Below are 23,151 nucleotides of genomic sequence, written 5' to 3' on the forward strand. Positions count from 1 at the left end.
CCTCCTATCAGGTATGTATCTTTGTGCATGTCAAACCTGTCTTCCATGAAACCAGTCACTGGTGCCAAGAAGGCTGGAGACAGCTCTTTAAAGACTCTCCTCATTCGCATGTTAAGCTTTTCAAAAACTCAGTCCCTGATGTCCACTCAATTTTGACTTCACCGGATGAACAGCAGCCCTAAAGACCAACAGTCAGTTTCCCACTTTTTGGCCCAAGGGATAGAAAACTGAGAACTCCAATTCCCTGACTTCTTCCCACAGCCCCTCCCCCACCCTCTTAGCATTATTCCACTTGTGATTGTGCTCTCTACTCCTAAATGAATTAATTTCAAAGCAGACCTTTAAAACTCAACTTTTATTACATCTTGCATTGCATTATAGTATTAAATAGTTTATATAGTCAAAGTATGTATGTAAAAATTAGTTACCAAAAATTATTTACTAAAGATTTTCCCCAAAAATATTAGAGCTGGGGGGAAAACACTAATCGGAAGTAGTTCAAAAATTAACAATGTCTCTATCTGTAATGGGATTGTGGGTGATTTATACTTTCTCATTTTCTTTATTATGAATAGTTGTACAATTCACAATAAGGAAAAAAATATTTTAAATGATATTTATTAAAACATTAAGCCATCTGATTGTCACCTGTAGGGAAAAGGCAGCTCAACTCACTATCCATTTGCAGGATCCCTTTAGATTTGTGATTGACCCCACTAATGGTAACTGCATAATCTTTGGACATAAGAGTTGTGAACTGTTCTCCCACCTTTACCTCCTCTATTACCCACAAAAGCTATGGTCACTGAATCTTCATCAGAAATGGCACTCCCCAGAAGAGGAATCAAGTTTCCTCTTGGGTATTAACTGCCTCAGCAATTGTGGGTTGCTGAGGCAGTTAAACCTTAAACTTAAACTGCCAAAGTAAAAATTAGAGAAGAACGGTTTTGAGGAATCTGAGGGGGTAATTCAATAAATACTGTCCTTAAGTAGCTTAGGGTCTGCCAGCCTGGTGAGTAGGGTACGGGCAGGAAACGAGTAATAAGGAAGTCTGGGAATGCAGACTTGTCATTTCTGTTCCTGTATGCTTCCAATTTCCTCAGCCCCAGGATCACGAGACAGAAACATGCCAGTCCCCACTGTCCTCTGACCTCCAGTTTTTATTCTTGGTGTACACACATGCCTAATTCCATAGACACCACCTGTCTTCCATCACACTAATTTTGAGTATTTCAAGGTCTCATGGGTCAACCTCAGTCTGGAATAGGCTCCCCCAACTCTGATTATAAACAGAAATCAACACGTTATGGTTCTGAGAGAGAATCTATGATAAGCAGTTTCTGCTGGAGAAGAGTCCTGATGAAGGAATGCCTTCAGATCCTCTCTTCTCACACACCATTATGTGCTATAACACTCTGCCTGTAATGTTCTCTTCTTCCTGACCTTGACTTGGCTAACTTCTACCCCACCTTTTGGGTCTTAACTGAGATACCATCACATCCAGGAGGTCTTTAGTGATTCACAGACCAGGTTAGGTCCCCCTGCCATGTACTCTTGACAGAACCCTGTGTTTATCCTACCAAAGCATTTATCACACTTCACTGAAATTACCTGTTCAATACGTATGGCTCATAACCCTTTAACTTGAAGACAGCAACCACCATGTCTGCCCCAATGGCTTGCACACAACAGGTACTTAGATAAATTTAAGTAAACCTGAACTGACCTCAGCTGGAAACTCAGGTAAGAACTGGCAAGAAGGCACAATGAGCCACCATTCCTCAGATACTATTAAACCAATTGTGAACTCATTTTGGATAGCTGAACACCTCAGGACGTACCTCTGCTTGCCACAAGCACGAATACTATTGCTGGACAGGGATCCTCGGCATATCATGAGAAGTTCTTTTAGGATGTCTGCCCCAATCCTGAACTTTACATCTGGGCTGGTACCAGGGAAGTTCACAGGGTACTGATGAGCATCTTTGTCCAAAAATGGATTAGACATTTTTAGGAAGTATCTGCTGTTCTTTTGGAGAAGACCTGGGTAAAAATTGTCTTAACATTTAATACTTAATGATAAACATAACAAAGGTCTTTGTGTGACTCTCCTCCACAGGACTGAACAGGCTGAAAGCTCAGAAACCCTGTTCTCAGAAAACTGTCTTGGGCAGCACCTGTGGCTCAGTGGGTAGGGCACCAGCCCCATATATCAAGGGTGGTACATTCAAACCTGGCCCTGGCCAAACTGCAACAAAAAAATAGCCGGGTCTTGTGGCAGGGGCCTGTAGTCCCAGCTACCAGGGAGGCTGAAGCAAGAGAATCGCCTAAGCCCAGGAGTTGGAGGTTGCTGTGAGCTGTGTGATGCCACGGCAGTCTACCGAGGGCAATAAAGTGAGACTCTGTCTCTACCAAAAAAGAAAGAAAATTTCTGTCTCTGTGCGGTCTTGCCCCACAGTGGATTCCTTGCATTTCAAAATTGACAACTCCCACCCACATTTAAACTCTGGTGTGTGTTCTCTGATGCTGCACAAGGCCTGACCTGTGCCTAAATGCCTTCCTACATTCACTACATTCATAAGGCTTCTCCCCAGTGTGAATTCTCTGGTGCTGGGTGAGGGCTGAGCTCTGACTGAAGGATTTTCCACATTTACTACATTCGTATGGTTTCTCGCCAGTGTGAATTCTTTGATGTTCAATAAGGACAGAGCTCCTACCAAAAGCCTTACCACACTCAGTACATTCATAGCGTTTATCTCCAGTGTGGATTTTCGTATGCTGGATAAGGGCTGAGCTGCGGCTGAAGGCTTTCCCACATTCACCACATTCATAAGGTTTCTCTCCAGTGTGGATTCTCCGATGCCTGATGAATTCTGAGCTGCCCCTGAAGGCTTTTCCACATTCATGACATTCATAAGGTTTTTCGCCACTATGAATTCTCTGATGTCTAACAAGGTCTGAGCTCAAACTGAAGGATTTGCCACATTCTTTACACATGTAAGGTCTCTCTCCGGTATGAATTCTTTGATGTCTAATCAGCTTGGAACTCTGGCAAAAGGCCTTCCCACAGTCAAAACACTCATACAGCTTTTCCCCAGTGTGAACTCTCTGTTGTGTAATATCATTTGATTTAAGACTGAAACTTCTTTCACTTTCCTTACATTCAAGGCCACTGTTTTCTGTGGGGATTTTCTTGCTGAAGGTTACCACACTGAAATGTCTTTCCTGGGAAGGAAGCAGACTCATTTTGTTCCCTGCATCATTTCCCTTTTGTTTCTCAGAGTTGCCTAGACCTCCCAAAGCTTCTTCAACTATCTGCTCTGAAGGCATTTCCCCAGGAAGTCCTGAGGATATCATAGCTGCAGAGGTCACACATTCAATAATTTCTTGCTTTGCTATCAACATGTCAGCCACCATCTTGACATCTAAAAATGTGAATAGAAAATGCAAATACATGTTGTTAACTGTCCATGTGGGAAGAAAGGAAACTATTGTAGCAAGACCAGAAAATAAACCAAATAAAGTATTTACCTATTACGAGGAAAATTCTCAAAAACTAGCTCCCCAATCTAGAAGTCAGAGAAGTGGCCTAGTGTAGTGACATGTCTCCCTCAGAGAGTAAGGGGGGAGGAGGGATGGTGGACAAGGAAAGGCATTAGAGAAATAGAGACAAGCAGTACAACAATCCCTCCTGGGTTGGAGGAGAAGATGTATTTTTAGGTAATGAGGAAAGGGATTAAAGGAGATAAGGAATAATCAGGATAAAGACAGATGTCTAACAGTCTTAGGCCAGTAGACCCTAGCAAATTAGGAGAGCAGAAGACATGATCAGGAAATGCTTTGGGGGTTAGTATTGAACAGAGATAGTTGGGCAAGAACTAGAAAGCATTTAGGCAATTGCAGATTCAAACAGGTTCCAAATAAATAATTGTAATAAAGTAGAATTATGATACCCAGAGCAGGAGAAAAGAATATTGCACATTCCTGACTCATTTTAGGATTAGGTAGGAGTCTATTAGGTTCACTTTTTAAATGTGTAAATGGTCAAAAAAGGGGATGGAAACAACTGATAGATGTTATTATCCAAAACCAAATCTGGCTCTCATGAAACATGCCCCTCTATCTTTAGATTTCTAATAACTCGTAACAGGAGACTATGAGAGATGGCTGATAAACTGTTAACTCTGACCTTCCCAAAGTCCTCTAAATTTATATGCATCTTACAGATCAGGAACTTACCTCTCTGAGGCTCAGAGAGACTATATAAGGCCATAGAATTAATAACTGGTAAAGTCACAATTCAAATAAAGACGTTTAACATCAAAGCTTGCAGTCTTTGTTGTCTGCCTTCCCTATTGCAAGGAAGCAGGTCTACTGTTGCACAGAAACAAAAAATAATTTTTAAATAATTTTAATTTCGCTTTGGGAAAGTATTATGTTTTTATATGAAAATGAATACTTCTGATATTCTGTGAGTTCAAAACACTTCAAACACAACAATAAAGTGTTACAGTAGATACCTGACAAAAGCAGAGAGCTCTCTGGCTTCCCTTCTCCCCTTTTCTTATTAGAAATTAAAGATATACAACATTCCCTCTTTAGATTAGGGCTGAACACTAAAATTCACAGTGTCCTAGGATTTTAGAAATGAATGAACATTATTCAAGGCTATGTTTGTTCAATAAGAAAACATTTATGAAAAAATGTAATAGCATATAAAAGAGGAAGAAAAATAATAAATACCAAACTGCTTAAAGTCAGAGAGAGACCTAACAAAAAGAAATTTTCTGAAAGTAATAAGTCAAATTATAAAGAGTATAAAGAGTATTGCTGGGCACCGTGGCTCATGCCTGTCATGCACCCTTTGAGCGGCTGTAGTGGGAGGATCATTTAAGGCCAGGAGTTTGAGCCCAGCCTGGTCAATATAACAAGACTCTGTCTCTACAAAAAATAGAACAATTAGATGTGGCTCATGCCTGTAGTCCCAGCTACTTGGGAGGCAGAGGAAGATCACTTGAGCCTAGGAGTTCAAGGTTGCAGGGAATTACGATCATGCCACTACACTCTAGCCTGGGCCACAGAGCCAGACCAACCCTGTCTCTTTAAAAAAAAAAAAAAAAAATGATATAGGGTATGTCACAATATAATATATAGAGACAAAATTAAGAGCCATGGAAATTAGAAAAGCAATGTACTTATGGGATTTAAAATATCCCTTCAAATTCTATAACTGAAAAAGTCAAATTTTTGACCTTAGTTGTAAAGATCAAGAAAACATCAAAGTTTTTATTTTTTAGCTGGGCGCAGTGGCTCACTCCTATAATCCCAGCACTTTGGAGGCTGAGGGGGGTGGATTGCCTGAGCTCACAGGTTTGAGACAGGCTGGGACCAGAGTAAGACCTTGTCTCTAAAAATAGCCAGGTGTTGTGGCAGATGCCTACAGTCCCAGCTACTTGGAAGGCTGAGGCAAGAGAATCGCTTAAGCCCAGGAGTTTCAGGTTACTGTGAACTACAATGCCATGGCACTCAACGGAGGGTGAAAGTGAGACTCTGTCTCAAAAAAACAAAAAAGGATTTTTATTTTTTCAACTATCCATTCATTATATGCAAAAATATTAGAATAAGCAGTTAACTGGAATAATTCCCAGGAATGACAAATAAAGATTATAAGTAGAGTAAAAAATAGTCACTTGTTTATAAATATTGGTATAGAGATAACCCAAAGAACCTAATTAATATCCCCAAGAATAAAAACTAATTCATAAGCCCAAACTCCAGAGACTGGAGAATAGGGTGCAGATTACAGGGGGCTCTTTCAAGGAAAAATAAGGCGTAAGTTTCTCTGTCAGAAGAGCTCTTTTCTTTTCTTTTTTGTTATTGTGGTTGGCATTGTTTTAGCTGGCCTAGCCAGGTTCGAACCTGACAGCCTCAGTGTATGTGGCCGGCACCCTAGGTGCTGAGCTACAGGCACTGCCCAAGACCTCTTTTCTTTTATAGACCCTGCTATTCTTACACATTCAGTGACCTGTTTGGTTTAAAATCCTTTTAAATAGGAATGTAGCCTTTACTTACACATGGACAAATAAGCTAATGCTATATGCTCATAGATGACACTCTACTTCTCACCCCGTTCCCCTTTACCAATATGATGCCTTCTTCCCTCAGCTGCTGTAAGTGTTGGCTCCTGTGGTCTGAATGTTTTCGTCCCCTCAAATTTCATGTGTTGAAATCCTGAACCCCACCACCCCAAGGTAACCGTAGGAAGTAGGGCCTTTTTGGAAGTGATTAGTTCACAGGGCAGAGCTCTTATGAATGAGATTAGTGCCCTTAAAAAACAGGCCTCTTCCACCATGTGAGGACACAGTGCAAAGGTGCCACCCATGATAAAATGAGTCCCCACCAAACACTAAATCTGCTAGCACCTTGATCTTCAACTTCCCAGCCTCCAGTACCCACCAAACACTAAATCTCCTAGCACCCCCATCTTCAACTTCCCAGCATCCAGAACTGTGATGAATCATTTCTGTTGTTTATAAGCCAACCAGTTTATGGAATTTTGTCATAGCAACCCTAACTGATTGAGATAGCTCCTAACTACTCAGAGGTGACGCCTTCTCTGGAGAACTGCCCTGGCTGATTAGGCCACCTGGCCTAGAAGGTTACTCCTACCCTTACTGCCCCACCCCCACCTCAAGAAGGGACAACTCTGCAATGCAATCATGCTCCAGGGGTCCCTGAAAACCTCAAAGATTGGACCAAGGCTAGGTTTTACCTGAGACCACATCATTACTTGCTCTTTTCCTTTCCTAAACCTGCTTCTCTCCCTCGACTACAGATTTCTCTCAAAGGGCACACCCTCAACAAATCACCTGTACCCAAATCTCCACCTCAAGGCTCTACTATTAGGCTAATGAATAACCTACAGGAAAGTTATAACCCAAACATACAAAAATGGTGTGCTAACTCCTAAATCATATCATGATGGACCCCTCCGTGATTTAATCATTATGACCTGTAATATTAATTCTTCAGAGGTGTGGATGACTAAGACCCTCAGGACTCAAAAGAGACTAACATAAGGAAACCTTTCAGGAACCCAGTCAAGGCCATTCAAGACCATATACCTAAAGACCAGGCATAAATGAAGAAAGAGGAAATTTGCTAAGGCCAAGGATATCCGGAAGATGGAATCACTGTTGCTTAAGGTGACTAAATCAACAAATTGCCATCATGAAGAAACAAAAATATACAGAATAGATCAGTGCTGAGGAGTGAATGTACTTTATATTTTAAATTTCTCAGATCCACATTTTTTTACTTTGTCTTGATCTCTGAACTTCAAATGAATATGAAGAAATTGAAACATGTTCATAGAACTGTGGCAAGAAAAACAGACAACAGACAGAATCAGAGGCAGGAGAAGGTTACTTAAAACAAGGTGAAAGCACAGTGTATTCATTGCCCCACTACAGGTTGTGTTTTCTGAGGACTCTGCTAAACAAACAAAATCAAATGGATTAAATAGGCAAGAACTTTAATATTATCAGTTTTTTTAGAGCTTCCATAAACAAAATACTGGAGGTTAAACAATAGAAATGTATTTTGTCACAATTCTGGAAGCTAGAAGTCCAGGACCAAGGTGTCAGCGGGTTAGACTTCCTGTGAGGCCCGTGTCTCCTGGGCCTGCAGACAGCCACACTTTTGCTGTGCTCTTACAAGATCATCCTTTTGGTCTGTATTGTTCGTGTCCTAATAACCCCTTCTTATAAGGACATCAGTCACACTGGATTAAGGCCCACCCTAACAATCCCATTTTAACCAATTTGAAGTCCCTTTTCCTAAAAAAACACTAGTCACATTTTAAGGTATTGGGGGTTAGGGCTTCAACATACGAATTTTAAAGATACAAATCACCCTGTAATGCCCTAATTCCATTTTGTTCATACAGCCAGACGTACACCATTTTGCTAAGGACTTTGCTAAGGGCTTTCAACAAAAGGAAGCTCAGTTTAAAGCTGCAGAGTTTAGCAAAAACTGCAAAAACCTGTGAAACCACAGCTCAGCTCCCCCTTGTAAGCACTCTCCTTTACCCTATAGATCTAATTTTGCAGATTTTGGCTCTTGAATTAAGGACTCCCCTTACCCTACCAAAAGCACCTTATAAAAGGTTTCCACCCCAGCTTCTAGGGGTTGAGAGACTTTGAGGCATAAGCTCGCTCTCAGCCCAGCCCAACAATAAAGGACCCTTGCTTAATTTGGACTCAGTGTGCTAGCGTTTCTCTATTCCACTCGCTTCAGATATAACAACCCCATAACAAGTAGCAATGAGAAAAAGCCCAAGAAGCACTTAAGAAATTACTGTTGAATCTCTGTTCCTCAAGGCCTTAAAAAAAATAAAAATAAAACAAAATGTCTACATTTCCTTGTTTCAAGGTAGGAGACTTGACGAGATGAATTTGCAAAACCCATTAACATGGCTCCAACTTGGTGCAGAAGATATTTAAGAATGCTTGCTTGGCTAATGGCAGAAGTGCATGTGATGAATGAGAGACAGGAGTTTCCTAGGACTCAGTGGATGGTATGGATTCCTTTGGTGAACTTCCAAGGTTCAAGATCTGGCCCTTGGGATTGTGTCCTCATATACCTAATTTTATCACCATACAATGAAGAGCTAATCTTCTTGGGGTAGATTCTCATTAGCCAAGCTTATGAAACTTTAAGCACTAAGCAATAAAACCAGAATGAGAATTACTGAGTAATTTAACTGTCACTTGAACCAGACTGAACTGATGCAATTTCTTTCATAGAAAGCTGTTTTTATTTGTGTGTGTGTGTGTTTTTTTTTTTTTTTTTTGAGACAGAGCCTCAAGCTGTCACCCTGGGTAGAGTGCCATGGCATCACACAGCTCACAGCAACCTCAAACTCCTGTGCTTAAGCTATTCTCTCGGCTCAGCCTCCCAAGTAGCTGGGACTACAGGTGCCCGCCACAACACCTGGCTATTTTTTGTTTATAGTTGTCATTGTTGATTGGCAGGCCCAGGCTGGATTCAAACCCGCCAGCTCTGGTATATGTGGCCGGTGCCCTAGCCACTTGAGCTACAAGCACCGAGCCTCTTTCATAGAAAGTTAGTAAGATTGCTTGGTGAAGATAAAATCAGAAGGGGAGAGTTAAACATAACAAAAGTTTAATGAGATCAGGCAAATAAGCCTGATGTTTCTGCTGTCCTTTGAGATAATTTTGCCAATAATGTAATCAAAGTCCTTTTAGTTCTAAACCTTGGCATCTGTGACAGCTATCGATTTATCACCTCTTAGTTTCAAATCCACCCTTCATTGTCCTGCCAATGGTACTGGAACATTTCCATTTGCCAGTAGAGGGGGCCGTAGGGGCACTGGAAGAAGTAGGGGCTTTTCTTGGTTCTGGCATGCTCTTTGTGTTCATTTATACAGCACATGGGATACCCAGCAGTGCACACCCCAATGAGTTCCAGAAGCACTATCTCCGTCACTGTCTTCCAAGCAAGTTCTGTGCCATATCACCTCCCCATGGAGGCAGTTCTGGCACCCCCAGAGAGTGCCACCTCACTGGGTTCTCCAGCTCGGCACTGCAGTGAATGTCCCCATCTGGGGGCTGTGGTTGCACCCCTCCAACAAGATCTAAGTCTGAGCCCAGCGGAAAGGAGAAGATGTGGCACTCTCATGCAGATTTCTTCCTTCCTTGGGTGTTCTATCTCAGCCCTAGAGACTCCCAGTATCTGTTATTCCTGTTTTGTTTTGTTTTTTAATTGAGACAGAGTCTCACTTTGTCTCACCCTGATACAGTGCCATTGTGTCATAGCTCACAACAATCTCAAACTCTTGGGCTCAAGCAATTCTCTAGCCTCAGCCTCCCAAGTAGCTGGGACTACAGGTATCCACCACAACGCCCAGCTATTTTTGTCGTTTTTGTTGTTTGGCAGACCCGGGCCAGGTTCTGAACCCACCAGCCCTGGAGCAGGTGGCCAGCACTCTAATAACTGAGCTATGGGCGCCCTCTATTCCTGTATTCTTTGGTTTTCTGTTACACCACTTAGTATTAACAGTTAATGCCTTGATATAATTCATACTAATTTATTTTTTAATATTTATTTATTTTTTGAGACAGAGTTTCACTTTGTCACCCTGGCAGAGTGATGTGGCATCATAACTCACAGCAACCTCAAACTCCTGGGCTCAAGTGATTCTGTTGCCTCAGCCTTCCAAGTAGCTGGGACTACAGGCACCCGCCACAACACCCAGCTAGTTTTAGAGACGGGAGTCTCACTTTCATTCAGGCTGGACTTGAACTCATGAGCTCAAGTAATCCATCCACCTTGGCCTCCCAAAGTACTAGGATTACAGGCGTAAGCCACTGTGCTGGCTCTGTAATTCTTAATATTAAACGTTCCTGTTCAAGTTATGTGGTTTATATTACTACTACAGTATTCCACTCCACCTTAGGGACTGCCTTGCCAAAGGAACAAAAAATATTTTAAAAACCCAGAATATTCATCTTTGAATAATATAGATATGTTAAAGAATTTTATTTAAGATCTTAACCCGAAGTTAGAAATGATACTAAAATGTCAGAATCTAAGCACAGCCAATGGAAGAATATTTCTAGGTAAGGAGGCCTTTCTACAATACTGAGTGACTGTCACTAAGAGAATGAACCATACCACAGATGACAGACCTCATCTCTACCTTACACCCCAAAAGAACAAGGGCTCCTCACCTCTCTCCTGGAAGCTCTGGGGCTCCTGAGACTCACTCTTACACTGGTTCTCCAAGGGCTGCAGCCGGCTACTCAAAGACTTCAGGGCTCCCATGGATGTCATTTCCTTTCTGATCATTTCTTGGCCATGAGCTGTGTCCTAAGAGTAATCAAGTACCAGCACTATGATTCTGAGGATACACAAGAGGAAAACCTCTAGAGTAACAGGGCAGGACAATAAGAGGAATTAAAACTCATGAATTGATTAGAGAGAAAGCAACAGGACTAAAAGCTCTAGTGACTTGAACCCAAGTGATGCATAATTAATAACACAAAAGACATAAATTGTATAATTTAGGCTGGGCACAGTGGCTCATGCCTATAATCCTAGCACTTTGGGAGGCTGAGGCAGGAGGACTGCTTGAGCTCAGGAGCTCAAGACCAGCCTGAGCAAGAGAGAGATCCTATCTCTACTAAAAATAGGAAAACTAGCCAGACATAGTAGTGTAATCTTATAGTCCCAGCTACTTGAGAGGCTGAGACAAGAGGATCACTTGAGCCCAAATGTTTTGAGGTTGCTATGAGCTATAATGCCAGGGCACTCAACCCCAGGGTGACTAAATGAAACTCTGCCCCCCCCCCCCACAAAAGAAAAAGAAAGAAAGAAATTGTATAATTTTCTTTTTTTTTTTTTTTTTGCAGTTTTGGCTCTCTTTTTTTTTTTTTTTTTTTTTTTTAGAGACAGAGTCTCACTTTGTCACCCTTGGTAGAGTGCCATGGCATCACAGCTTACAGCAACCTCCAGCTCTTGGGCTTAGCCGATTCTCTTGCCTCAGCCTCCTGAGTATCTGGGACTACAGGCACCCGCCATAATGCCCGGCTATTTTTGTTGTTGTTGCAGTTTGGCTGGGGCTGGGTTCGAACCTGCCACCCTGAGTATATGGGGCCGGCACCCTACTCACTGAGCCACAGGCGCTGCCAGAAATTGTATAATTTTCTTAGAGGCATTGCCATTCATAATAGCTTCTCCAATAACTTACAAAAGATTAAACAAAACACCTACTTCTCACCTGTTGCCTTGGCTCATCCAGTTCCTTCTCTAGTTCCTCCAGCATAGTCACAGCTTCCTCTCCATTCTCTGGCCGGTTCTCTCGCACCCAGCCCTGCAACTCCTCAGGCAGGATGGCCAGGAACTGCTCCAGCACAAGCAGCTCCAGGATCTGCTCCTTGGAGTGCACCTCCGGCCTCAGCCACTGACAGCACAGTTCCCAGAGACGGCTCAGAGCCTCCCGGGGCCCAGTGGAGTCAGAGTAACCAAACTGCCTGAACCGCTGACGAGTTACCTCTTGGCTCCAGGGATCTCCGTGAAGGCCAAAGTCTTGCTCCCAAACATAATTCTCTTCTTCAACCTTCACAGTTGTGCATCTCTCCTGTTCTTTTGGAGCATGCTGGGCCATAGTTGCGGCCTCTCCTGACATTCCGGCCACAGTCTGAAAAAGCTGCCCAGCTGAGGCAGGGAGGAGTTAGTTTGCGTCAGAGAGATTTTCTCTAAATTCCAACTCTTCAGGGAGCTCCTGAGGTGAACAATGCTCATGTTACACAAGGGAAACATGTGCTTGGAATATAAATACAGGTTTTTGAAGGCCAGTTTGTAAAGCAGATTGACCAAAAGGGAGCTTCCGTATCAATGACACATGTATAGATGATTAAGGATGTTTTTTAAGACATGAAATAGAAAATTTCAGTATAGCCAAAATCAATTTGACCTTTAATAATAACATTAGGGACAACATTGAGATAATAAAAAGTGCTTGTAAATCACGGCAAGCTGGAAAGCACTGCAGTATACTGTTATGTCTCAGAATAGTAACCATCGCTTTATTGAGCACTAGCTGGACATGCATATAAATTTTATATAATTTTTCTAACAATTTAATAAGGATAATCATAATTGTGCTCATTTTCCAAATGAGGTTTCTGAGACTCATAAGCTGACCAAAGACACACAGCCAGTGAGCAACAGAACTGAGCTCTGCAATTAAAATATTTAGCTCTTTCTACTACACCTGGGGCCTCCCAAAAGAAGGGAACTCACACTTCATAACCATCTACTATAGGCCAGGCATTTCAAAAGAACTATTTTATTGGGGGTTGGCAATAATACTGTGAGATGTTATCATATCCATTTTATAGATCAGGAAACTGAGGTTCTCGAAAGTTAATTAATTTTCCCAAGGGAAGGAACAGAGAGAGAGGCCACATCTACAGGGGAACGGCCAGCCACCAAAGGTTTGAGAGGTTGTGCTCCATACTTTGCATTTGATCTTCACGGCCAAGGGGGTGGCTGGAGGGTCTGTCTGTCCACACAGAGCGTGGTGTGAGGAAAAGATGGGAAGAGGTTTGTTGCAACTATTCTGTATGGTTGTGTCTCAGGACACAATGAGGACCTGAGCCACGGGAGCCAAAAGATGCAAAGATGGGAGCTCAGAGAGACACCCATAAGGGTTTGAAAGAGAGAGGGAGGAGTCAAGAAGGTAGTCCTGGTGAATGGAGGATAATACTGTCATTTGCTGAGCTATTCATTAAGAAAGTTAGGTCTGAAATGTTTGCAAGGCGCATTTTTGTCAGATATTACCAGAGGCTCCATACACACCTAAACACATGGAAATTTCGAAATATTTTTCTTCTTAATTTTCTAATATAAGAAAAATATTAAATATATTTCTTTAGTTGTTATTATGTCACTTAATCCCAAGACTCCTGTTTAGTGCCCTACCTAGCACAACTGGCAGTTAAGAAATTTTACAACAGGGCGGCGCCTGTGGCTCAGTCGGTAAGGCGCCGGCCTCATATACCAAGGGTGGCGGGTTCAAACCCGGCCCCGGCCAAACTGCAACCAAAAAATAGCCGGGCATTGTGGCAGGCGCCTGTAGTCCCAGCTACTCGGGAGGCTGAGGCAAGAGAATCGCTTAAGCCCAGGAGTTGGAGGTTGCTGTGAGCTGTGTGAGGCCACGGCACTCTACCGAGGGCCATAAAAGTGAGACTAAGTCTCTACAAAAAAAAAAAAAAAAAGAAATTTTACAACAAAGCACTTTCAGATATGTGCTTTGATGCATACATAGAACTTACCAAAAGTTGCATCACACTGATATGTGGGGAAAAGATGGGAATTTCCATGTTTGTGATATTATTCTATTTTTTATTAAAAAATATTATGCCTTGCCAACTTGCCCTCCATGGGTATGTGGCTGAGGAAGATTTTTAATCAGAAAGCATCATCTTTGCTCCTTTCCTATCACCTTCACAGGTCTACCCTCCTCTACCATCAGTCCATAAGGTTAACCCTGAGTCCTCCCATATTTTCACTCTCTCCTAAGAAACCTCATCCTCACCTTGGGTTTACATCCATCTAGTCTATACCTCCCATCTGCGCTCCAGACCTATTTCCCCTCAGTTCCTCACTCTTACCATAACTCTTCTGGAATTTCTCAAAAGGACCTAAAACTCAGCATATCCATAACCAACTCATGGTTCTTTCCACCCCAAATTTGCTCTTCCTCCAGCCAGAACATCTACCTGGCTACATGACAAAAAATATGGAAGCATTCCTAAATGGTCTTTTTAACTACGTTCTTTATTTAACACAAATTTAGTCCTTTGATTTTATTTCCTATCTCAAGAATCTATCCTTCCCCATCTCTGCCACCATCTTTATCCCAGCAACTAACCTGTCTCTCACAATGCAAAATAAATCATAGACTGGCTTCCCCCCATTCACTTGGTCTGATCTCTCTGTCTATCATCTACTTTGTATTCAGAGTGATCTTTTCAAATTGCAAATCTGATCACTGTTCTTCTGACTAGTTTTTAACCAACAAAAACCCTCTAACCAAGGTGAGAAACTCTTTGATTATACTCATCTTACTTGCCGGGACTGCACCTTAACCTGAGTCAGAATCTTCTGAGTGGGGTCCCAACAACCATATTTCTAAAACATTCTGCAAGTGATTCTAATGGCAGTCAGGAGTGAGAAGCCTGGACTAGTCAAAGAATCATGAGAGACAAAGTTAGAGAGACTTGTGTTCCTTTCTCCCAGCACTCTTCTCACTTTGTCAGTGTACATACTTCATTGGGAATGGTTGGTTAATACCTGTCCTGTCCATGACTAGATGGAAGCTATATCAACATTTTGCTCACTATTGTACGTGACGTATCTCCACCACTCAACCCAATGCACAGCACACGGTATGTCATATATATAAAAGGAGGAGTATCACTATAGTCAAGAGAGAATTTTACAGAGGCAGTTGTCAATGTTGTCAATGCCTAATAACTGAAAAATGTCCCCACAGCATGATTCATACTGCAGAGAAATCTAGCTCACCTAGAGAGCCAGGTTCAGAGTTAGGTAACTCAATTGAGAATCATGGTGCAGCCTCTTATTGAACCTTCCTGATATACAATTTCTTCTCCTAAAAGTGAAGCTAATAACCTAACATTGCAGTGTTCAGGAAGTGGCAGTAACGTAAGTGCTAGTGTATCAAACACCTTTTCTTACAGATGCTTTGACATTGGGGCCTTAATGACACTGGAGGGGCCACCCCTCCCAGGGCCAGTCAATTCATACAGACAGTAAAAAATCCGTCTGTGAGTGTGCCATTCATATATACTCCTCCCTCCACTTCTTCTACCCGGTTCTACGTTCAGGGCTACCATTCCCCTCCCCTAACCACCAGGTAGCAAACAACTAGGGACAACAAATATGCCCCAAAGTCCACTGAAGTTATTCAGACTAACCAATGCTAAGCCTAATTACTCTGCCTTGCCCTTTCCCATGGAAACCACAAAGGCTCCTGACCATTTTCCCTCATTCCCTCTGTCTTCTGACCAACCTTGGTGCTTCCCTGTATGGATCAGCATGGCCAAGCATGTTCCCCTCACATGGGAACTGTGAGTAACAAACTATCTTTTCAACAGCAATCATCTCCTGATCTGTCCTCCTCACTATGACTAAATAATAATAAAATCTACATTTTCAATTACCTGGCTTAGAGGAGATATGGGGAAAGGGAAGGGCAAAGTCTATATCACAAGGCGCAGGTTATGGAATAGGCTTTTTGGGGGGAACTTACCAGTCAGAGGTCAGTAAAGAAAGGACAGTCCCCTGATTCTCCCAACATTCCATAGAAGGGAAGTCTGTCAAGGGGTGCTCCTGTTTCAGGAGAGAACTCCATCTACCTTCTCATGGTGCAAATGTGAGCAACCAGCCTATACCAGGTATAAGTGAAGAGTATAAGCTGACAGCGTTGAACCAGGACTCTAGATTTGGGTATCAGTTAAGGAACCAGCTGCCCAGCATTTGGGAGGAAGGAGTAAGGAGATGTGAGGAAGTGGGAAGCACTGAGTTTGGGTATGGTCCTCCCTCTGGGAAAAGGTGATTTCCCTGCTTTTAAAAAGCTAGTTCTTGGTCCAACCAACTCAGAGGGAACCTCCAAGGCGCTTCTGGACAATCCTGTTTGCTGCAACACCACTGTTATTATAATGTATCTGTATTATTAACAGCTATTACAATGTATCTCTTTGCCCAACTGTAAGAGAAAACACCAAGTGAACCTTTATTACAGAGTCAAGCACCCATCTACCTCTTTTAAATATCTTAACTCATTTTATCATCACAACACTTCAGGGTGTAGTTCAATTGCTTAAGAAACATAGAGTTTATGTAATTTATCGAGATCATATGGCTTTCAAGTGATGTGGTCTGGACTGTGTTGAAACCAAATGATCTGACTCCAGAGTCCTTACTCTGAGGACTCTGAGTCCCTGCTCTTGGATGCCTACTCTCTGCTGAAATGCCTTTTCACATTTGCACGTCCCACCAAATTAAAGCGCCCTCTAGAAGAGGGCGTGCGTTTTTCACACATTTATTTAATAATATTGACTGCCTATTTGTGCACAGGCATTGTGCTAGCCTCTGAGCAACGAGCTATAAACAAAGCAGTGTCCTTGCCATTACAGAATTTACAAATAGTAGGGAGAGGCAGACGTTAAACTGAAAGTACACATAATTACCTAATTTGTGATTAAAACTACTACATAGGAGAAAGTAGAAGGTGCTTTGACAGTGACGGATAAAAGATCTCGCCCAGACTTGGGGAGTCAAGACCGATAGCTAACGGCTGACCCAAGAGCGAGCTGCAGCCGAGAGGAGCAGCAGGAAGGCCCGTCAATGCACGTCCGACTCCCTAACTCCCAGCCTGCGGCCCTGCAAGCAGAAGGCGCCGGATAAGCGCCTGAGGAGTCAAGGGAGCCCAGGACGGGTGGAGAAGCCGGCTGGCTCGCAAACGGATGCAAGGACGGACCCACGGCCCGGCAGGCTGACAGCGCCGAGGCTCTGCCCCTGGCCCAGGGCAGACCAAGCCGGCCCAGACAAGGCGTTAGGGAGGGCTGAGGACCCACAGGGAACTTCCCTGAGGCCGCGATGTCCCTCGCTCTCCCCACCGCCGGCGCCAATTCCGACGCGGAGCAGGCCAGCCTCCCCGGGCCGCACGCGCGCCGGAAGTGGGGGCGGCGCGCCCCTCTAGGAGCCCGGAGGACTGCGACTCGGTGGCAGCGGCGAGGCGGGCCAGATCCAGCGGGGCAGCCCGGAGTCAAGACCGTCCGCCAGTGGTTCTCAACCTTCCTAATGCCCCGGCCCTTTAATACAGTTCCTGAGGGTCGCGACCCACAGTTTGAGAAGCGCTGGTGGAGTGGGGGAGACTAAATATATAAAGCTGTATGCTTCACACGTTTCAGTATATAAGAATATACGTATATATTTAAATATATGCGCTTTTCACCTCCTTTAGTCGAGGCTGGTATAGCATCAAGAAAATAAAAATAGCCGGCCAGGGCTCAGGCCTATAGTCCGAGGCGGAAGGACTGCTTGACCTCAGGAGTTCGAGACCAGCCTGAGCAAAAGTGAGACCTCCTCTCAAAAAAAACTACCAGGCGTTGTGGCGGGCTCCTGTAGTCCCAGCTAATAGGGAGGCTGAGACAAGAGGATCACTTTAGCCCAGAAGTCTGAGGTTGCAGTGAGCTATGATGACGCCGTGGCAGTCTCCCAGGGCGACGGAGTGAATAAGACTCCAGTTCAATCAATGAATTAAAAACTTTGGAGATGAAGAGGGCCAGATCACACTCAACTCAAATACGATTACAGTAACAGTTCTAGGAGCTACGGGGAGGTGTGGTGGGAAATGGTGAGCACGCTAGGAGGTGTCAGAGAGTGGGGCAGGTTGTAAAAATTTCCTCATGGGTAGCGCTACTCGAGCTGAGCCTTCCAAATGGCTAGAACGTTGACAGAGGACAACAGTTTGCCCAGCTAGGCAAGATTCAGCCTAGCACCATGGTTGGCCTGCCCCTCGCCTGAAGTTGAAGTTAGTTGGGTTGTGGGGAGAGAGTCCAGTATCAGGTGCAGATGTTAGTAATGCATTTAGTAATCAGTGCAGGCCATTTAACTGTGATATGGCCAGAACTCTGCTATCTGACCGTACTATGTAGATTAAAAAGCAGAAGAGATGAGAGAACAGGTGGTTAGATATGAATTTCTCGAGACTTGATAATGTATGAAAATATGATGGAATAAAACAACAAATATTGTTTCTGCCCCAGTCTTTCTTGTGGAACTTCAATAAAATGTTAGACATCCTCACTGTATCCTTATATCTCTTAACCTGCTCTTTTCATTTTTGTTAGATTACTAACACTTCAGTAATAATTTACTTTTTTTTTTTTTGAGACAGAGTCTCACTATGTCACCCTCAGTAGAGTGCCATGGCGTCACAGCTCACAGCAACCTCAAACTCTCCGGCTTAAGCGATTCTCAGCCTCCCAAGTAACTGGGATTACAGGTGCCCGCCACAACACCCAGCTATTTTTCTATTGCAGTTGTCAATGTTGCTTAGCTGGCCTGGACTGGGTTTGAACCCACCGGCCTCAGGTAAATGGCCGGTGCTATAACCACTGTGCTACGGGCACCAAGCCACTTTGTTTTTTTTTTTTTTTTTTTTTTTGAGAGAGAGTCTTACTTTGTTGCCCTCAGTAGAGTTCCATGGCTTCATAGCTCATAGCAACCTCAAACTCTTGGGCTCAAGTGATCCTCCTGCTTCAGCCTCCCAAGTAGCTGGGACTACAGGCCCCCTCCACAATACCCAGCTATTTTTTTTAGAGACTGGATGTCTCTCTTGCTCAGGTTGGTCTCGAACTCCTGAGCTTAAGCAATCCACTGGCCTTGACCTCCCAGAGTGCTAGGATTACAGGCTTGAGCCACCACTCCAGGCCAGTAATAGTTTACTTTTAAAATATTCCCCTTAATTTCTCAATTTCTATAACTTAATATTTTTAATTAAGAATTTCTCTTTAGCTCACGTTCATATATCTATGTCATTTAAAAAAGTTTTTTATGGTAAAATATACATAACATATAGTTTGCCATTTAACCAATTTTAAGTGTACATTTCAGTGCCGTTAAGTACATTCACATTATTGTACAACCATCACTACCATCCCATCTCTAGAACTTTTTCATCTTCCCAAACTGAAACTCAATTATGATTAAACAATAATCCCATTTCTCTCTCCCTCCCAGCCCCTGGCAAGTAACATTCTACTTTCTGACTATAAATTTGATTACACTAAGTACTTTATGGAAGTGAAATCACACAATTTTTGCCTTTTTGTGACTGGCTTATTTTACTCAACATAACATCCTCATGGGTCATCCCTGCTGTAGAATATGTCAGGATTTTCTTTCTTTGAAGGGCTGGATAATATTCTATTGCATGTATATACCACATTTTATTTATCCATTCATCTTTCAAAGACACTTGAGTGCCATCCATCTTTGGGCTATTGTGAATAATGCTGTCATGAACATTACTGTACCTTTAATCTATTTTAAATTAATTTTGGTACATGGTATAAGGTAAGAGTCCAACTTCATTCCATTGCATGTGGATATCCAGTTTTCCCACCATTGTTTGTTGAATAGACTGCCCTTTTCTCCATTGAATTAACACCCTTCCCCAAAATATATTAACCATATATGTGAGGATTTATTTCTAAACTCACTATTCTGTTTTATTGCTTCATGTTTGTCTTATGCCAGTACCACATTGTTTGATTACTGTAGCTTAGCAGTATTTTTTCATTCATTTTTTATTTGTATATTTTCAAGAGGTAACAAGTGCAATTTTGCTACACTGACATACAAGATCTGACTATTAAATTCATGAACTTGTCACCTTGCATTTACATTGGCAGCACTGTACAATCAACTTGGAGGTTTCATAACCTTGGTATATTAGTGTCTTCACAACTGTGTTCATGTCAACATGTGGTGGTGTCTTAATGAACGGTGTTCATTATTGTGTGTTTTTGTATGCTGTCAAGAGAATGTCGGCATTTGAATTAGAACAGTGGACAAACATTAAATTTCTTGTTAAACTTGGCAGGAGTGGTAGAATCAGAGACATGTTAGTCCAAGTTTAGTTTGTAGGGATAATGCCATGAAGAAAATGGCAGTGTACAAATGGAGTAAATGTTTTTCTAAAGGGAGAGAAAGCATCACTGATGAAGACAGGTCAGGTCAGCCAGTAATGAGAACTGACAAAAAACATTGCAAAAAACATTGAATTTAAATATCCACATATAAAAAAAGAACTTTGCCCCAAATCTTCAGTATGGGTTCAAAAAATTACCTCAATTAACAAACTGTGGTATATGTATACCATGGAATAGTATTCAGCCATAAAAGATGGTGTCTTTACATCTTTTGTATTAACCTGGATGGAGTTGAAACACATTCTTCTTAGTAAAGTATCATAAGAATGGGAAATCAAATAGCCAATATACTCAATACTAATATGAAGCCAGTACACAATTTACTACATGCCCACATAAGAGAAAAACACAATTCAATTCTAGTTAGGGGGAGGGGAAATGAGGGAGGAGGAAAGGGAGGAGGGAGGAGTAGATTAGTGTGCTCTCATTTAATGGGCACAATGTAAAGGTATATGGCACACCTCTTGGGTGCAGGACACAACTACAAGAGGGACTCCACCTAACAAATGCAAATATTGTAACCTAGTTGTTTGTACCCTCACGTTAACCTGAAATTAAAAAAAAAATTAACACAAGATGGATCATAGCTCAAAATGTAAAACCTAAAACTTCTATAAGAAAATAGAAGAAAATCTTGGTTACTTTAAGTTAGGCAAGTATTTCTTACATATGATGAAAAAAGCATGATCCAGTTGATAAATTATATTTCATTAAAACTTAAAACTATGGTTCTTCAAAAAATACTGTTAATAAAACTGAAACCACAATATATGTGCAAAGTATATTTCTGATAAAAAAAAAGTGTGTCCAGAATGCGCAGAAGATTTGAAGACATATTTTACCAAGTAATAATACAAATGGCATATACGCATATAAAAAACATTAAATATTATTAGACATTAGGAAAATGCAAATTAAAACCATAATGAGATACACAGTAAAGTTGGTAAGAATTTGAAATAAGTGGTACTCTCATGCAAATGTAAAATGATATGGCTACTCTGAAAAATAGTGTGACAGCTTCTTAAGACATTAAATACACAACATCATGAGAAAGCAGAAAAAGCAAAGCATCAAATAAAGACTTGTACGTGAATGTTCACAGCTGTATTTGCAATAGAAAAAACTGGAAATAGCCCAAATGCTCCTCAACTGGTGAATGGATAAACAAACTGGTATATACATACAATGGAATATTATTCAGCAGCAAAAAGAAATGAACTGTTGGTACACACAGCAATAGAGATAATTCTCAAACTAATGCTTGGTGAAAGAAATCTGACAAAAAAGAATGCATTCTCTATGATTCCATTTTAAAAAATCTCTTGCAAATGCAAACTAATCTTCAGTAACAGCAAACTGGTGGTGGGGTCAGGAGTTATGGAGAGGGCATAACTAAGGAGAAGGAAATTTTTGAGGTTGACGTGTGTTCACTATTTTGATTGTGATGATAGTTTCACAGCTGTATACTTTATTAAATTATATACTTTAAATATCTGGGGGTTTGTGTTGTGTTTTGAGGCAGGGTATCACTCTGTGGCCCAGGTTGGAGTGCAGTGACAGAGTATAGCTCATTATATCTCTAACTCCTGGGCTCAGGTGATCCTCCTGCTTCAGCCTCCCTACAGACACCCGCTCCATCACACCCTGTTAACTTTGCTTTTTTGTAGAGATGGGGGTCTCACTACATTGCTCAGGCTAGTTTCAAGAGATCCTCCAGCCTCCGCCCACAAATTTTGCTGGGATTACAAGCATGAGCCACCACACCCCACCAGCTGTTTATGATGGTTATACCTCAATAAAGCTTCGTTTTAAAAGCTTTTTACTTTTTAAAAAAAGTATCTGCACTCCCTTCTCCGGACGGGTGAGCTGAAACAAGCTGCCACCTCTCTTGCCCCTTACAGGCATATTATCCTCAAGGTTTCAAATATCCAGAGAGGGTCTTGGACTGGGACCAGGAAGTTGTCTTCCTCTACATCAACCATCAGTTCAGCATCCACCATTTTCTCAAACCTGTTCATTTCCCCAGACATTTTAAGTCACAAGTCTTAGTGGTCTCAAACATTCTACCAATTCCTAATTTCCTAAGATATTTCCATGGACACAGCAATATCCTTCCTGCCCTCATCGTCCCCCCACCCCAATCTCGTCTCATTTCAAGTCCTTCTTCTCACCCTGATCCTTTAGCCACAACGAGGTCTGTACTGGTGAGCAAACTAAACAGACCCCATGCCTTTTCTAAATAGCAAACAAGATGAAAATCCAGCTTTCTGGCAATTCTGGGATTCATTACTGAGCACTGATTTTTAGGGCAGGGTTTCTAATAGTGTGGTCCCAGGACCAGCAGCACCCGGATCACCTGAGCACCCACCCCAACCCTTACGGAATCATACGCTCGGGGCATGGGGGAAGCAGTCAGTATTTTAACGAGGCCTCCAATTGATTCTATTGCGCTCCACTCTTCTTGGGGTGAAGAAAAAAACAGGACAAGAAGAAAGTTAGAACGGAATCACACCTGTGAATCAAATTAAGCGATGGGGGAAGGGGTGGTTATAAGGGAAAAAAAACTAATGAAGATTTCATTACATAGTCAGAAAACATACCCTGCCCCACACAGCTTCCCCATAGATAACGGATTCCGACATTCACCTCAAGAACCGGCAGAGAGGGCAGCAAAGGATCTGTCTCCGGCCAAGAAGGCCCCTTGCTAAGGCTCTCCTTGAGCCAGCTCTGCGGACTTTCAGGAGTTAATCCTCGGAAACCCGCCCTGCCCCCGCCGCCCGGCGCGTGCGCGCAACAAGCCATAGAGCTGCGC

General features: G+C 42.4%; 1 protein-coding gene and 1 pseudogene across 1 annotated transcript; both read right to left on the minus strand.

Moving 5' to 3' along the window:
* The window catches only part of LOC128571665 (josephin-1-like), a 50,442-nt pseudogene extending 27,364 nt beyond the window's left edge, over positions 1 to 23,078 (minus strand).
* Positions 359 to 23,071, minus strand: ZSCAN30 (zinc finger and SCAN domain containing 30). Its single transcript, XM_053571284.1, has 4 exons — positions 22,940 to 23,071; positions 11,804 to 12,307; positions 10,755 to 10,893; positions 359 to 3,425 (listed from the first exon to the last, which is right to left on the minus strand). The coding sequence occupies exons 2-4, from the start codon at positions 12,209 to 12,211 to the stop codon at positions 2,500 to 2,502; spliced, it is 1,473 nt and encodes a 490-aa protein (XP_053427259.1). The 5' UTR covers positions 12,212 to 12,307; positions 22,940 to 23,071; the 3' UTR covers positions 359 to 2,499.
* Positions 23,079 to 23,151: the final 73 nt, after the last annotated feature.

The sequence above is a fragment of the Nycticebus coucang genome, chromosome 19 (assembly GCF_027406575.1).
Source record: "Nycticebus coucang isolate mNycCou1 chromosome 19, mNycCou1.pri, whole genome shotgun sequence".
NCBI lineage: Eukaryota > Metazoa > Chordata > Mammalia > Primates > Lorisidae > Nycticebus > Nycticebus coucang.

Bases quoted from the DNA above. Each gene is read 5' to 3' on its own strand.
- ZSCAN30 (XM_053571284.1), bottom strand. From the start codon at position 12,211: ATGTCAGGAGAGGCCGCAACTATGGCCCAGCATGCTCCAAAAGAACAG. The intron at 10,894-11,803 runs GTGAGAAGTAGG...GATTACTCTTAG, and splicing joins TGGATGAGCCAAGGCAACAG to GACACAGCTCATGGCCAAGA. The intron at 3,426-10,754 runs GTGAGGAGCCCT...TCACATTTTTAG, and splicing joins CCAGAGCTTCCAGGAGAGAG to ATGTCAAGATGGTGGCTGAC.